Source organism: Balaenoptera borealis (assembly GCF_965194805.1).
Source record: "Balaenoptera borealis genome assembly, chromosome: 16".
Lineage (NCBI taxonomy): Eukaryota > Metazoa > Chordata > Mammalia > Artiodactyla > Balaenopteridae > Balaenoptera > Balaenoptera borealis.
In genome coordinates this window covers 56,472,462-56,490,163 of record NC_138872.1, presented here as the reverse complement: position 1 = coordinate 56,490,163, position 17,702 = coordinate 56,472,462, and the positions used below count along the sequence as shown (strand labels likewise).

At 42.8% G+C, this 17,702-nt stretch overlaps 1 protein-coding gene across 46 annotated transcripts in view; it reads right to left on the bottom strand.

The window, feature by feature from the left end:
• RBFOX1 (RNA binding fox-1 homolog 1) overlaps window positions 1-17,702 on the bottom strand; it is a 2,204,510-nt gene that overhangs the window by 67,161 nt on the left and 2,119,647 nt on the right. For 34 of the 46 annotated variants that reach the window (XR_014236073.1, XR_014236074.1, XM_082362282.1 and 31 more), the window contains one exon: window positions 15,777-15,857. The exons of the other annotated variants lie outside the window; for them this stretch is intronic. Coding sequence is in view for 32 of the 34 variants with exons in the window: in XM_082362282.1 (XP_082218408.1) it covers window positions 15,777-15,857 (81 nt within the window). In the remaining 2 variants the exon portion in view is untranslated. The remainder of the gene's footprint in view (window positions 1-15,776; window positions 15,858-17,702) is intronic. 46 annotated transcript variants of the gene reach the window in all.

The following is a 17,702-nucleotide window of genomic DNA, read 5'->3' as shown; positions in this document are numbered from 1 at the left end:
CTTTGTCCAGTCCCTAAACATCGATTCTCTAATTCAGTTCTTGGTTCCAGCATCACCTCCTCCTTCAAAGGCTTTTCCTCTCAGTTTTACCCCACACTTCCCAACACGGCCACTGTCAGCATCATACCACTCCTTTTTTTCCCCTTCACTTACCATCTTATTTCTACCACCTCATCTGATCGCAACTTCATTATCTATTTCTCTTTTGGGGTGTCCTGAGGACTTCATTTTGGTCCTTACTGTGTCTCCAATCCCCAGAGGATTACCTGGTCCCAGGTAACTGCTGAAATGCTTATTCATTATATCGTCAGATAAACTGAGGATGCCATAGTAGGTCCGTTACAGAGGAAAGATAATTGACAGTTCTTGAACCTGTGAGAGTTGCTAAGGTGCTGCTTACGAAGGATGCCTATTTTAAGAGAAACTTTAATGAGGACGTTAGTGGTGAGTGACTCTGGACCTCACTTGTGTAAAAGTTCAGGCTGTGATAACTGAAATAATCCAAGCAAAGTCATGATTACAGTTGGCATAATTCCATCCTCTGGTACTCCATTATCAGATGGAGGAGATTCTACTGTATGATGAAACAGCTGCTGGTCACTAACCCACAGATTAACTCACAAACTCTTCACAAAACCACACGAACCAGTTCTTATTTTGAGCTTCACTTTCCTGGCGGGGAGATGAAGATAAAGAGCAGCTCAGAAACTCTCCAATGATCTGAACCCAGGCAGCCTGACACTAGACCTGTCATCTTATCTATTACACAAGACAGCCAGAACGAAAGCATTCCATGTCATCTTTGAGCCAAAACTGTCTACTTCCACTCTCCCCACGCTGCTTAGAGGCTCTCAATCTGTACTTCCCTACTAGTGTCTGGACAAGCTGCTCCACCACCTCCCTCTATCCATACCACATCCAAGAGAACCAGCCCCGATTCATCATGGACAGAGTTAATTTGCAGGGTAATCTGTTGACAAGCCTCCCTGAGACCTTGTTGGGGGCCAAGGGGTAGGGGAGGGGGGCAGGTGCCATTTCTTCCATTCTATATTTATGTTCTGAGATTTCAAGACACCTGGAAGGGCTTTGCTCCTTCTCTGCTAATCGGATACAAGCCATGGGGATCACTCCTGATTTATGTTCCTGATGAGTCCAAGGCAAGCTGTTTTCCTTCTCCCCTGGGGTTGATCTCCACATCTGGATGTGAGCTGGCGTCAGGGGGGTTGTATACAATCCCCAAATGTGGGGGACGATGGACCCTCCCAGCGGTGGGGACCTGGATTATAGTAGTATATGGTGTTATATACACAAACCGAATTACCGTCAAAATAATGAGCTCCTTATGACTAAACTCAACTAGAAATTTTCTCCAAGATTTGGCAGATGCGAATAGAAACTTTCAGGATATTTGGGAATGTTGCACTTTCTTCTGTATACAATCTATTGGTTAATACCGTTATCAAATATCACTTGACTCACAGCTTGGTTGGAAATAGTCTCTTCCTTGGAAAGAAATGAGTCATCTAGGTTAAAAAAAAAAAAAAAAAATGCAATGCAGACACAGGGATGTACCCTGAGCAGTGAGATTGGTTTTCCCAAAGCAGACATGTTTCTGAACTTAACAAATTCAAAAAGCCACAACAAACCCCCCACACAATGCTCACGCACATGACTATTCTTTGATCGCTTAGGTCTTTGGGATTTTGAATGAGGACAGCAGCCTCGGTTTTTATCTGATTGCCACGTGATTCCTGCTTAGCTCCTGAACTTAGCGGTTGTCTCTTTTCTCCCAGGTTACAAATGGTTCATTTAATCCAACAGACATGTGGGAAGTGCCAGGGCTGCTGAAATGCGCAGTGATAGGCTTTTTCTGTGCAAAAGACCTATTTGTGATCTGTTTACTCACAGGTATTGACATTACCCCTGCGGGCAGGATCTTTGTAACAGTTCATTCAGCAAAACGAGAATGAATCTCCATCTAGGAGTGTTTAACTCGGCAGGACCTCAGAGGGCATTTGCAAAAGTGCTTTCTGTCCTTTGAAGGAACATCGGAGACAAACAAAGCCATGAGATGCTGAGATCTATTGTAATTTGGACGAAGCAATTTACCATCATCTATGCGTTTGACAAAAACCTGTACCGGTGTCAATGTAGCTTTTTTCAGGCAGCCGTGGAGAAAAAAAAAAAGGCTAATAATTTATATAAATAATTACTTTATCGAGTGCATACACACAGTAAAGGTTCAATTGTTAAATGATTCACGATCTATCTAACAGCTGGCTGAAACAGCAAGCTCGGTGAATTGCCTCTCCAGGTAGGAAGGAGGGCAAGTGAGATAAATGAGCTTCCCTATGCTGGGCCGGATTTCCCATGGTTCTCTAGGGCTGCTGGGGCTCCATGAACATGAGACCCCCGGAGGAGGTCGGCCGTGGCTCACGGGATAGTGATGCACTGCAAAAGCATCGTTCATTTCACTTCCAGCCATCACTGTGGGTAGAGCTGGTCGGTTTGTGTTGAGGCCCATCTGATCTTGAGAGCCAGCTTCCAGACTTGAAAACTGAGTCCTGATCTTTTGAGCAACACCCTGAGCAAACCTGGAGGACGGGTGCTGTCTGGACCCTGGGATCACCTCCCTGATATCCCAGCTGGAGCCCTCCCCAAACACCCACATAGAACAGACTGAAGGAAGACCATTCAGAAATGGTCCAGTTGTCCAGGCACTAGACTAACATAAACCTTCCAAACCAGCTTTTTTGGTGAACTTTCAAAAGTACCTGGAGAAGATGGCTTCTAAGAAAGAAAAGGAAAGAAGAGCCACTTGTTAGAGGAGCTGCAATGCCTCAAGCAGCCTGAAAGTCTTTTTACACAAGGATTTCATTTAATGCTCACAGGTAAGCAGGTATTCATGAAGACGTTCATGGCAAAAAGACTTGGCCAAGGTCACACTGCTAGTGTACCATGACGATTAGGACCCAGCTCTGCCTGAATCCAGCTCTTCTCCTACAAATTTTTTATTGCTTCAGGAGAATTTTGCAAAACTAATACTGGAGACTAAGATTTGCTGACAAAAAAAAAGATCTTTGGGAAATGCTTCTTAGATCTCTATAGCAATGACCAAGGGTGGGGATGATATATATCCTTGGGCAGGTGTGCCCATAGAGGGGGCTCTTGTACGTTTGTTTGTTACACAAAAGGCAATCAGGTGTCAAGAGCCTACAGGGCATGCAAACCAAACCCAAGGAGATGGATCTAAAATATGTGGTGTGTTATTTGGTCCTGAAAATGGCCTTTTGTTAACAAACACTCCCCCCACCACTGAGTTCCCCAGTAGCAATAAAATAGCTCTTGGAATGTCAGTACTTTCACGTGAATGAACACATGATTTAAGACAGTGGTGTTTTTGGAGTTCTTAGTGAAGTTAAGTGTTTAAATGATTGTGTTTACATGAACTGTACCAGGCTCCTTCCCCTCCGGTGGGAGGTAAGCTCAGCCTCCTTTCATGCATCTTTGCACTGCATGGGGAGATTTGCTTTTGAAGAGAAATAAGGCAAGGGAAGGAGGGGCCACCTCTGTGGTTGGACACGTTTCTATGCAAGAAACACCAAGCGCTCCCGCTCCAGGGCTTGAATTATATGAGTGTCATTGGTGGTTCTTACTTCCCTACGAAGCCAGTGGTCCCCAACCTTTTTGGCACCAGGGACCAGTTTGGTGGAAGACAATTTTTCCACGGATCAGTGGCGGGGGCAGGGGTGGAGATGGTTCAGGGGGTGATGCGAGCGATGGGGAGAGGCAGATGAAGCTTCGCTCGCTCGCTGCTCACCGTCTGCTGTGTGGCCCGGTTCCTAGCAGGCCGAGGACCCGTAATGATCCGCGGCCCAGGGGTTGAGGACTCCTGTACTAAGCTGCTCACTCCCAGCTGTGCAGACTTTGAGAGGGCTTGGCTCTATTTACAAAGCCAGGTTCCCTAAACACATACACCTGCACCCCCTTATCTTCCAGGAATCAAACAGGATCTTATCTTTGGCCCCTGCAAATTTCATGTTCAGAGCTCTGAACTCAGAAGAGGATTTTTTTTTTCCATTTTAAATCCACATTAGAGAAAGACAAATATCATATGATATCACTTCTACGGGGAATCTAAAAAAATGATGCAAATGAACTTATTTACAAAGCAGAAATAGAACTCACAGACATAGAAAACACACTTATGGTTACCAAAGGGGAAAGGGGGGTAGGGGAGGGATAAATTAGGAGTTTGAGATTAACAGATACACACTACTATGTATAAAATAGATAACCAACAAGAACCTACTGTATAGCACAGGGAATTATATTCAATATCTTGTAATAACCTATAATGGAAAAGAATCTGAAAAGGAATATATATATATTTATTATATATATAACTGAATCTGAAAAATAATATATTTTATATATATATATTATATATAATATATAAGTGAATCTGAAAAGAATACATATATTCTATATATTATATATATAACTGAATCTTTAAAAGAATATATATATAATTATATGTTTATATGTATATAACTGAATCACTTTGCTGTACACCTAAAATATTGTAAATCAACTCTAATAGAAAAATAAAAGTTTTAAAAAAAGAGTGAAAAACAAATATTAGTAAAAAAACAAACAAAGCCACATTAGTTTGAGAAAGCAAATAAAGTGCAGATGAGTGCTTAAACAATAAATTCTTCAAATAAGCTTTTCACCCATTGAAGAATTTCCCTCTGGCCTCTGCCGAGGGCTGGGGGAAGGTGCGCAGGGTCATGGTCGAGGAGGTCAATGTGGGCGCTGCACCAGGCCGTGTGTGGATCCTCTTAAGAAAAAGTACTTTCTGTCAAGGCTATCACAGGACTTGGGGTTTCCAGGGAATTCTCCCAGAACAACTGCCTCACTGCCTTCCAGAAACATCTCATCTCGGCCTCGTTCTCTGGCTGTGCACGCGCCAGGATCCCAGGGCAACATAGTTTATTGTTTTAATATCTGTTTGACACAAAGCAAACGGTTCTCCAGTGACTCCTTATCTGTCACATGTATTTCTGTGCAAGAAATATCAAGACGAATAAGATGTCTGGGGGCACACCACGGGATGGTAGTTTTTGCAATTGGCAGCCTTTTGCAGCAGCAAGACCCCCATCTGAAAAAGACAAAAGTCCCCCTTCTGCCTGGAGATTAATAACCAAAGTGCTGGGAGAGCAGCTGCCTGAATTGTGGCTTCTTCTCTGCGGAGTCTTCCCTGTGAACAACTGAGGGTGTTCAACTACTGTTTTTTAAGAATTTTCCTGAAGTTGGTAGAAAGAAAGAAAGAGAGAGAGAAAGAGAGATAGGAAGGAAGGAAGAAAGCAAGCAGGGAGGGAGGGAGGGAGGAAGGAAGGAAGGAGGGAAGAAGAACACAACAGTAACAACGAAGTGGTCTGTGACCGTGAGTCAGCCAGAGTAACCACAGATGTCGGTAAAGGAGCTAATCAGCTCGGGGGTGGGTGGGGGAGGTAGAGGCAAGGACTGAAAATACAACTGAACCTGTTCTGAAAACTGGTGTCCATATGGAATAACTAAGTTAACGTAAGAGCTAGTAAAAAACTCTTAAAACCACCTGTTAATAAGTCAGAGATGTGCTGGGCCATCAGAAAACAGGGCAGAGGAAGCAAAGCAAAGAGACGGTGCTTCAGGACTGCAGAAAGAATGGCTCCTGGAGTCCATCCATCAGTAGGGGTAGCTGGACAGCTGTGTCCAACTGTGGACAATCACTGATCATTAAGTCAGGCATGTGCTATGATTTAGGCAACAGGCAGAGCCTGGCACACAGTAGGTGCCTCACAATCTCTCCATCTGTGGTCTCAGTGAGGGAAATAGGATTTCAGTAGCCAAGTGTCTCTAGAGCCAAGTGATGGTGAAAGCAGTGATACTTAGTTCACCTTCCAAGAGGTATTCAGAAGGCAGTGTTGACAGTGGGTAAGTCTCCTGTTGGGTGCAGCCTCCCAACTACCCCTGAGTACTGTGTTTGTGATTCTGCAATCTCAGCATTATGTATCTGTCTATTTTCTGTCTTGCTCACAAGAATGTGGGCGCTGCAGATGCTGACATGTGGACGTATGGTTCACGGGGTATTGCAGTGTGTAGAATGGTGCCTGGCACAGAAAGAACTTGATAAAGATTGGTTGAATGAAGTCATGCATTTTCACCTCCCTCCCCCCATCAAAGGACTGATAGAATGACTAAAGGCTCGAAGGAATTATTTCAGAGATGATGATAAGGGGTCTTAGGTATGTTGACACCATAATGCTGAGCCACAGACGTGGGAAAAGCCGGCCACTGATTCCTGATTAGAAGGATGCAGTCCAGAGGACCTTTCGGACCAGCCTTGTTGGAAGTGTGTGGGAGGAAACAGAAGGAGCCCAGGCAGAAGTTGAGGGATCCTGGGTACGTGGACAGAGGTGCACCATTTATCCCAGGGAAACTAGGGCAGGTCATAGAGAAGTCCAGCAGCTCCAAAATCATGGCTCCAAATCCAGCTGTGTTTCTTTGTTGTTTATTGTGAGAGCAAAGCTAAGTCAATCCATTGTATCTAGACTGAATCTATGCACGTATCTTACTTTACTATGGACCAGGAAAAGGGTATCCTCTTTATGTGCCCTACCTGACATTATTTGTTTTAAAATATGATAAAATGGCACAAAATGCAAAAGGGACACCACACTGCACATAAAAAGAAGTCTCCTTTTACCTCCACACCCAGGTAGCCAGCTGACCTGTGTCCTGCCCTTTAAAGGAGAATGATGGCCTGACAAAGGGGTTGGTAAACAAATCTGGCACAAAGACTATTTTTGTAAATAAACTGTTATGGGAAGTCCAGCCACACCTATTCATTTATGTATTGTCTGTGGCTACTTTCAAGCTATAAGGACAGAGTTGAGTAGTTGCAGTGGAGACCAGGTGGGACATAGGACCGGAAATATTGACTATCTGGCTTTTCAAAGAACAGTTGTGCCAACCCCCTGGCCAGACAGATCAGACAGGGGGAAAAAGGACTCTCCAGAGATCTTGGGATGGAAAGGAGTAAGCACAACATTGGGGCTTGAATGCGGAGAACGGACAGCTGTCTAGAGGGCCCACCTGACCCCTCTCTGCTCAGACTTTTCCAGGGCAGAGCAAGGAGCCTCTGGTGTGTAAGTTTAGAGACGAGTAAAGATGGAAGGCTCGGGATGCAGTTAGGCTGGTTCAAAGTTGATCCAGCTGGGTGACCGTGGCCAGTTCTTCAATCCCTCAAAGACTAAATTTCTTCATGTGAAAAGGGGGCACGATAATAATAATGCCTATTTCATAGTTTTCCTGTGAGGATTAAGTGAGAACATTCATGTGAAGGGCTTAGCAGAAAGCTTAACTATAGTAAGTGCTCAAAAACCATTGCTTATTATTACCATTACGATTATTTTATTTTTTTATTATTTCAGGGCTGGAACTAGGCCTCACGTTGGGCATAAAATGTAAGGGGGAGAGGGCAGGCACCAAAATCCCCATGATTAGGATAAATCATATTTTAATGCAATTTTTAAAGAAGTTAAAATGATTATTAAACAATCCTTGATGAACAGACTCTCAAAATTTAAATAAAGAAGTGCTGGGCTTAGCCATATTGGATCCTACAGCAAAAGAAAAATGAATAATATTCATCTTGATGGAAAATTTTGATATTTTGTTGATCATGGATCTTTTTCCATTCATTTCCATTTTTAAAAAAATACAGTAAGTCCCCTACATACGAATGGGTTCTGTTCCGAGGGCGAGTTCGTTAAGTCCAATTTGTTCGTTAAGTCCAACAAAATTAACCTAGGTACCCAACTCACACAATCGACTATATACCATTGCTTTTACTCTTGCTTCCAGACATCCTGGGCTTGAAATAAAGATACTGTACTACTGTACTCTACACAGTACTGTACAGTAAAGTACACAAAAGCACAGCCACTTGTAGAAGATGCACGCATGTGACAATGTACGCCAGACACATGAACTAAGTTACGTAATTGGACATGCGAACGCACATTTACATCTTTGAAAGTTCGAAACTTGAAGGTTTGTATGTAGGGGAATTACTGTATTGCGTTAAAATGTTATTTATCTTGATGACTGAGTTTTTTGGCGCCTCTTTAAATTTTGTCTGAAGTCAGTGCCTCACTTGCCTTGCCCCAGCACTGATTATTATTCTTGTAAGCGATTCCTCCAGAAAATATTAGAAAAAGCCTCTCGGAGGCCACCACGAAGTCTCAGTTACCAGAAGAGAGACAAAAAAGGGCAGAGTTCTTTAAACCAATGTATCAGTAACACAATGACCTGTTCGTGCACCTTCTATTAACTGAACTCCACCTACTGACATTTTCTGTGTTGGGCAGAAGAAAGAGGAAGCCATCAATTAATTTAGGCTGTTACTTTAATTACAGAAAGCAATGGAAATTCTATCAATTATCTAAAAGTAGACCAGGGCAGGCCTGATTTATGTATGTTTCTGCCACTTAAATCATTGTTTTATGAATTCCACACAATTACTTCCATAAAATCTGCAATCAATACATCAATTAAAACTTTGCCACTACACTTGCCCTTGAGTTTCATAAAAGTTAATCAAGGAGAAGATGCTTTTGCATTTTGATAACATTTAGGTTCTTGAGCATTTGCCTGGGATATCAGATTTTTTTTTTTTTTTTCTGTAGTCAGGGGTGAAAATATCCAGGGGGAATTAACAGTCATCTTTCTTTTAATTTACGATTTGTCCTTACATGGATCTAAAAATTCAGCCATGGCTTCCGTGGAAGTGTGTGAAAATACACCTGTTTGCATGGATAAGCATATGGGACCATATAGAAATTTCTGTTGGAAAATGTTTTTCTGGCCCTTGACAAATAAAAGTGGCACCTGTGTGTCAAGGGACTTGCTATGGACTGAATTGTGTCTCCCCCAAATTCACAAGATGATGCCCTAACTCCCATTGTGATGGTATCTGAAGATGGGGGCCTTTGGGAAGTGATTAAGTTTAGATGAAGTCTTGAGGGTGGGGCCCTCATGAAGGGATTAGTGTTCTTATAAGAAGAGATACCTGAAAGCTTGCTGTCTCTGCCATGTGAGGCAACCATCTATGAGCCAGGAAGAAAGTTCTCATCAGAACTGACCATGCTGGCACCCTGATCTCAGACTTCCAGTCTCCAGAACCACAAGAAATAAATTTCTGTTGTTTCAGGTGCCCAACCTATGGTATTTTGTTACGGCAGCCGAGAAAACTATACGGTGCTAAATAAAACTTGCTCCTGGCAGGGATTTTGTCATTTAAAATTATGTCTAAAGCTGGTAACAAAAAGAAGGACAGATACATTTACCTATACTATTAAAAATGTAGAATGGAATGGAAGCAGAATCGAATGGCCAACACAGGAATTATGTTTGTAACATCTATGGTATTCATAGATAATGTCCCTCATGAATAATTTCCTCTCGATGTGAATTAAAAAATAAAATGAGAAAAACTTGGAAGAGAAACGGGCAGATGTGTATTGGAAATCCACAAGAGGTAACATCCAAATGACAATTAACTATGTGAAAGATGATATTCCTCACTAAATGAAAGGCAAAGGCAACTAGAGCAAACTAGATGCTATTTTTCACCCACCTGGTTTGCAAAATTAAAAAAGAGCAAACTATGCAGGTGCTGGCAGGAATGTGGGAGGGGCTGACAATCCTGTGTTTGGGAACCTCGATGTGGCATTTGGAACACAGGTATGTCAGAGTGTATGTCAGAGTGTATGTAACGATGTTTGTTGCAGCCTTTAGGGAGAGGCTGAAAAAGAAGGAGTTTGAATGTCTGTGGACAGAGATGGTTGCATGAACGCTGGACCATCCACACCATGGAACAGCATGAAATTATCAAAAAGGCTTAATAAGAGATAGTGAAAATGTGTTATTAAGTGAAACCAAATGTGATCAACATGTGTAATGTGCATATAATATGGATGCTACTGCTCCCCTCTGTATAAAAACAAACTGCTCACACCCCGCATTTCATGTGTGTATGTCCTTCCCTGCATTGTTATGGACAAAATGTGAAAAGATACTTACCAGGGAGTCAATATGGATTACTTGAAAGGCGTGTGTCTGGGGATAAGTTGGGGGATATTACTACATTATTCCATACAGATGTGTGTGTGTGTGTGTGTGTGTGTGTGTGTATGTGTGTATATTTGTCTGCTTCCCCCATTACAGTGAGTACGTGCTATTTTTGTAATTTAAAATCTTTTCATTAAACTGTAAAGACAACAAAATAAAGCTGGTAGCATTTACTTATTTCTGGACACTACTCCATATGGAAATAAGGATCGGTGAGAGCTGGCTTTGCTAATCCAAATTGGAAGTGGGCATTCCCATTCATGGAACCAATGATTTACCTCTTGATATTTCAACTAAGTAAAATGGAGGTAATGTCTTGGGCTTCCCTGGTGGCGCAGTGGTTGAGAATCTGCCTGCTAATGCAGGGGACACGGGTTCGAGCCCTGGTCTGGGAAGATCCCACATGCCGTGGAGCAACTGGGCCCGTGAGCCACAACTACTGAGCCTGCATGTCTGGAGCTTGCACTGCGCAACAAGAGAGGCCGTGACAGTGAGAGGCCCGCGCACCATGATGAAGAGTGGCCCCCGCTCGCTGCAATTGGAGAAAGCCCTCGCACAGAAACTAAGACTCAACACAGCCAAAAATAAATAAATAAATTTAAAAAGAGACGTTAAAAAAAAAAAACGGAGGTAATGTCTTCATTTGAAAGAAAGGTGAAGAAAGGTGATATGCTCTTTACCTTCCTATTTCTGCCTTAAGCTGTTTTTTTCTTAGGTCAGGTCTAAGGATGCCTGAAGATGCACTAAACCAAAAGAAAATAAATTTAAGAGCTCCCAAGATCTGTCGAATAATAACCTGAAGAACTTTAGAAGATGGAGGAATTCACTACTCACAAATGTTAGTGCTTGATTTGCAGGGAGGTTTTTCAATTAGTTGAACACCACCATGATTTCAGATTCAGGCATTTTCTTGGATCAGATTTGTTATATGTGAACTAGTTCAAATTTTTCTCAAGTGTATAATTGTTTAACAGAGAAATAATCTGCTGTCAGTATATTTGATTTTGTTAATATTTAATACATCTACTCAAATTTACATTTATCTAAACTTACCATTGCTTTGGATTATTTGGAAAAGACTAATGAACTCTCAGCCTGAAGCCTTTTTTTTTTTTTTTTATAGAATTGCCATTACATGATGTTATCTTTTTTTTTTTTAATTTTTTTACTTTATTTTATTTATTTATTTTTGTCTGTGTTGGGTCTTCGTTTCTGTGCGAGGGCTTTCTCTAGTTGCGGCAAGCGGGGGCCACTCTTCATCGCGGTGCGTGGGCCTCTCACTATCGCAGCCTCTCTTGTTGCGAAGCAACAATATAGCTGGTGCCCTTCCCCTGACAGAAGGAGCCTCCAGACCCCTGGCCTTAGGAAGGAGTGGGCACTGAGGAGGTCCCCAGCCCTGACCCCACTTTCACCAAACATCTCTGTTGAGGGGCTACATTGTTTGCTACTCAAAGCAAAGCACAATGTTAATTAATTAATTACAGTTATTTGAAAATCGATAAAATAATTTTATTTAATTAGTTTAACTTAGTAGATTAAAGGTTAATATTTTTTAGACAAAATATTAATATTAAATTTTTTGGTCCAAGGTGATCTTGCCTAATTCTCCACAGTTTTGATCAGACTTCATTTAAATCTGATACACTATGGATGGAAGTGGTTTATTAGGACAAGTAAGAGGATATTCTGGGACCACAACTTGAACTGGGGTTTCGCATGAGGGTAAAGTTTGGGGAAAAGGAGGAAATACTGGACTCAGTGGGAATGTGATGGGAAAAATCTATGGGATTCGGTTGTATTGATATTGAGCTCTGAGTGAAAACGTTTCTCTTAATGCTTTCATGTTCTGGATCATGTTATGAGGATGATTCACTTAAAGGGGGAAAAACCCATTATGCAAAAATGCATCTTAAAAAACAGTTAACTTCAGTAGGAATTATTTTCATTACAGACTAATTCAGCAGGGTTCCTTTAAAAACCAACTCTCCTACTGCATTTAAGGGTGTTATTTACAGATGATTAGCTATTCTGCTAGGCAGAGGGGCAATTTAAGTCAAAACATCCAAGGCCAGCTAAAGATCCATGGAATAAAGCACAAACTCAGGATTAATCCTGAAAGTCCGTAAACACATAGGATCCCATTGACAAAAGTGTAATTTACACACACCTGGCTTCTGGAGCACGACTGTTAGATAAAAATGAGAAAATGCATTTTCAAGTTGAAACACTGGTGTAGCCTAAAAAAATTGCTGAGACGTAAGGGAGCCTCAGCTTTGGGGAAGAAGGCTGGATTCTTAGAGAAAAAGAGGCCATGCCATTCAGACTTCCAAGACGAGGCACGTGGTTCTCAGCCCTGTGTCTATCAGACCTGGAGAAAGGAAAAGAATCTTAGGTGACCCTACGTGTGGGTCCCCAGATTGTGTGCGTGTGTGCGTGTAAAAATGAACCTTTCCTCTCTGGCTGAATTATTTATAGACAATACGGTGTGACTTTGTACTAGGATATACACCTTAATCTGGAAGAGAAAATATAAGTGAGTATTCCAAAGAAGCCAGCTAACTGCCAACAGTCTAGTTCCAAAAGGCATTGCTGACCCTGAGAACTAGAGCAGAAAGGAAACCTTAGCGATGTGTCTTAGGGAGGGATGGATCACCTTTACACTCAGCACCATTGCCTCAAGATGGAAACGATCTCACACCCCTGGGAACCCAAGTGGAGCAGGAAGGGTCTCAGGGTCGGCTGTCCTTACAAAATACCAATTGAGCTTGTCAAACCGAATACTGTTGCTTAAGGAATTGACAAGCGAAGATCCTTATTGCAAGAAACTAGTTTTTGTTTTGCTTTGTTATTAGCTATTTAATCGTTTTCCTTAAAACTATTATATACAAAGTGTATACAAGGACATTTATTTTCCTTAATATTTTTGAAAAATTGCTATCAACCTAAGTACCCAACAACGCAGTGGGTGGATAGATTAAAATATAATATCATTAAACAATAGGTTATTATGAGGCCATTAACATATTTTCATAAAGTACATATGACATGATAATAAGTGAAAATAATAGGATGAAAACTGCGTAGGTAATATGATGGATTGTGCAATTTAAAAATGAAGGGTGTTGGACACACGACACAGTTTCTATAATTATTATAAATTTTAACTTTGAAACTCAGGAAGAGAAGTCTAATTATAAAGGGTGATATGATATTGCCCTTTTGGGTTTGTAATAATAAAATGGACCTTTTAAATCAGAGATCAGCACACCTTTTTTCTGTAAAGAGCCAGAATGTCAGTATTTTAGGCTTTTGTGGGCCACCTACGTCTGTCACATATTATTTTTTGTTTTTGTTTTGTTTTTTAATCCTTTGAAAAATCTAAGAAGCCCATTCTTAGCTCACCAGTGTTACAAAAACAGGCTGGGGGCTGGATTTGGCCCTTGGGCTGTGGTTTGCTGACCCCTGCTTTAGGTGATTTTATTCTCTCTGTATGCTCTACCTGTTTTAATTTGGAGAATTTGTGACGCATTTCCATGCTTGGCATTTATGACACACATTTTCCCCAAGTCACTTTAGAATAGCTATACCAATCCAAACTAGCCCTTTTTTGGAGTTAATTTGTTTTGTTCACTTCTATAAAGAAAAGTGAAATATACATACAGCATATAATCGTAGAGAGCCACGCTGTCCAAGATGGTAGCCATCAGCCCCAGGTGGCTAATTAGAGTAACATTAAGTAAAATTAAATGAAATTAAAAATTCTGTGCCTCGGTCCCACGAGCATGTGTACTGAACTGTGCAGATATAAAACACTTCATTCTATACAGTTCTGTAGGACAACAATGTTAGAGAAAACCCCAAGTAATACTCTGGGTCTAACGCTATGGTGAGTTTGGGTCACCCTCTCTCCTACGGAAAATAACATTAATGGAGAAGGAGGGACAGGTATTTACAATGGAAAGATGATGAGATTTAGAGTCAAACAGAGCCCGAAAAGCAGACAAAAGTTGATTAATCTCACCAAGTTCAAAAAACAAATCTACCATATCCTGGCTGTGTGATCCTGGGTGAATCATTCCACTTCTCATTGCCCTCCATTTCCTCAGCTGTAAAGCAAACATTATAATACCTACCTGGTGCAGATTTTGAGGATTACACAAGGTTGAGCCTGTGAAAATGTGCAGTAGCTTTCTAGTTCTAGGAGACATATGCAAATAATTTACACTGGCCCAAATGGGACAACATTCATAAATTCAGAAAGGACCATTTCTCGCCAGTACGGTTAGATTTTGGCATCTTGGGGACACGGAAAAATACCTTGCATTTAAGGAATGTCAAAGCTTCTGCTGAAGATTACACTCTGCTTGGGAGAAACAACTGGCTACTCCCATGACCCGATGACTTCAGGGACCCTCGGGTTTCTCATAACCATGATGCTTTTGGCTTCCCTGTGACTGCTTCTAACCTTTGCCCCCGCAGCGAAGAGTTTGAATTGTCTCAGTCTTTGGAAATTGAGATGCTAGATCTTGGTACATGGTGAAGATTCCCCTCTTGTCTCTCATCCTCTTAATCACCCTGAGGCCGTTGCCTCTGCTCTCCACCTGCCCCCTCCTCTAGCTGATCTCAGAAGCAGCCCACCTTCCCTCTGTCCCCCGGACTCACTTTTGATCACCAATCCCAATGAGGACCCATTTGGCAGTTATGGGGATTCTCCAGGGTGTAGACGCACTGTATGAAATAGAGGGTAAGGTCTCGGCTGTGCCAGGGGACTTTGCGGAGGGGCAAACCAGCTGGAGAACCACGGTGGACTCAGCTAGAACTTGTAATTCTGCAACCTGCTCTGGGAATTGGGGTGGGGGCGGGGCATTCTCCACTCCAGAGGATCGATCCCAGGCAGAGAAATCCTTGATTTTTTCCGTGCCAACACTGTGATCTCTGTTCCATATTTATTTTTGGTCTCCTCCCCCTAGCAATTCATGGCTATATCTATTAAAGTGCTTTTTAAATTATTATTTCCGCCCCCCCCCCCCCAGTTAAATGGGGGAGAACCACATTTTTCTTTCATTTCTTCCTCCTTAGTGGAATCACAAAGGATGATACAGCCTTGCAAACAAGTCACTGGCCACGGGCTAGTAATATTTCCCACAATGAGAAAACTGTGCCCAAGATCACCAACCAAGCACCTTTTGCTAGGATAGGGTGCCACTTGGATGGCCTGCATATTTTATTTCAATTATTTTCGTATCTATTTGCAAAGCTGTGATAGAAGGCAGGCAACGAACTATGTCCCCCCCACCTCCCATCCCCCTGCCCCCAACCCAAAGCCCCACGTCCCATCCTTTGGCCCCAATCCTGACAAAGGTCTAACGACGAATGGCTGGGACAGCTGGGAAGTGAGGATTCAGACATGAGCAGAGGGGTTAGATGCTACGGCAACAGGGAAAACCAGAGACATGCTTATGAGAGTCAGCTTCACCTCACAGAGAGCAGCAAGGGAGGGTGGTGCAGCGGGAGTGGGAGAGAACTTACATGGCAGGGAAGGTGATTGGACTCAGACTTATGTCACAAAACAAAAAGAGCCACGAGAGCGGGCTTACTTGCGGAGGTATATACAAGTGAGCTGGGGGCACTGTACATGGAAGATCCCTCCTGGTTTGCCTGGCACAACAGCACGGTGCCTACGGAAGAGAGAGAGAGAGATGGTATCTGGTTGGGGGACAGGCATGCTACACCTGGGAGATCACGGCAACGCAAACGAGAAAGGCAGAGAAATGAAAACACAGCCACACGCCCGAGCGCAGGATGGGGACACCCAGGGAAGCCCCCTGCCTTAGCCAAAGGGGATTGGTAGGAGTCCACCCGCCCAGCCCACCACACACATGTCATTCTTTTGCACATGGGGTTTGGGTAGTGGGGTCTGGTTTCAGATCAGGAATGCAGGCAGCATGGCATAATCAAAAGGGAGCTTTAGAAATATCACAGAGAACTGGGCAACAAGCTTGACTCAGATATTACTTAGCTGTGTGATCTTGATAAGTCACTGTACCTCTCTGTGTCTCGGGATTCCCATCTGGAAAATGGGGGGTGAATATACCTATCACCAGGAAGGGTTATGAATCGTATTACTGGAGAGGTGCCCAACACAGGGGCTGGCATGTAATAATCACTGAATAAATGGTAAGCGCATGCATCGATATGTTTAAAGAAAACTTTTCCTCTCCCCCATTTTAGTTTTTCTGAATCAGTTCTTCAGAGGAAGAACAGAAGTAAGGCAGGGAAAAAATAAAAGCAACTTGGCCATCCCTGGGACCCACCCTGGACCCATACTGGACTCGGGTGAGACCACTTTTGGCTTCTGCGTTTCCAGTTTCTTCCCTGAAGCTCTCTGCCTTCCAGCAGGAGAGGCTGCTTCCTAAGCCTGCGAACCACGACTGCACTGCAGTGATGACCTCCTCTCCCTGATTTACAGCAAAGGGCCTCGGGCTTATCCTTGCAACATGGAATTTTATAGCAGGGAAGAGTGGTGGAATCCTGAGATAGCGCCTCAATCTATGACATCTTGTGAATAACACCCACTCCAAAGATGACCAGGTTAGGGAATCTTCAGGGTATCAGTTCTGTTCTCCTGCTGCCGCGAAGCTCAAACGCAAAGAGTTTGAGAAGAATGAGAGAGACCTTTGAGGACTTGTAAGCGTGTTACTGATGATAGAAAGGGGCTCCTGTGGTTTCTGTTCCCTTCCCTGGCTGGGCAAGGTCAGCCGCCTCCATTTGTTTCTGCTTTCTTCTGTCATCACAGCCGCTGTGAAGCAATCTCCTGGGAGAAATCGCCCTGACTTCCAGTCAACTCACCTATATCCTTGGAGACTTGCCCCTTGGGTGGGGTTCTGCAATCCTTTGGTATCTTTCCCAATGTCAACAAAGGGGAGTTAGAACCTCTAGAGTGAGAGGGAGGTTTGCCAAATAGAGAGGGGCTGCCATACAATAGCATTAAGAGACAGGAATCTTTTCTGAACTTCAAAACCAGATGCAGTTCCAAAGGGGGTCTCCAGGACCACCATCCTTCAGGTATTGAGCCAAAATAGAGGAGTCACGTGAGGAGGACTGAAAAGGTTTCCTCAAATTCTACCCTGTGTTCCCTGTGTTTCTCTAGATTCTGTACATTATGTCCAGGCAAAACAAAGGCTTTGTTAAAATCCCTAAGCCACCTCACCCTTCCCACAACACGAGGTCGGCCAGTTCCATCCAATCTTTGACAAGGAGAAGTAGCCCGTGGACAGAAGTTCTATCTGAAGGGATCCCCCCTAATTGTTCTCACATTTAACCTGCTATGCCATGCTTATAGCTGGAGAAGAGCCCCCCTCTTTCTCCTCCTCCTACAAAAGCCTGGATAGAAGAGTGAAATTAACTAACCCTCTCTGATAGTCAATATATTGAGAGTCTGGATGGGCCTGAGTCACAATCAACCTTTGCTAAACTGATAGTTCTTTCTTCTTTCTACTTTATTTAAATATAATTTATTGCAA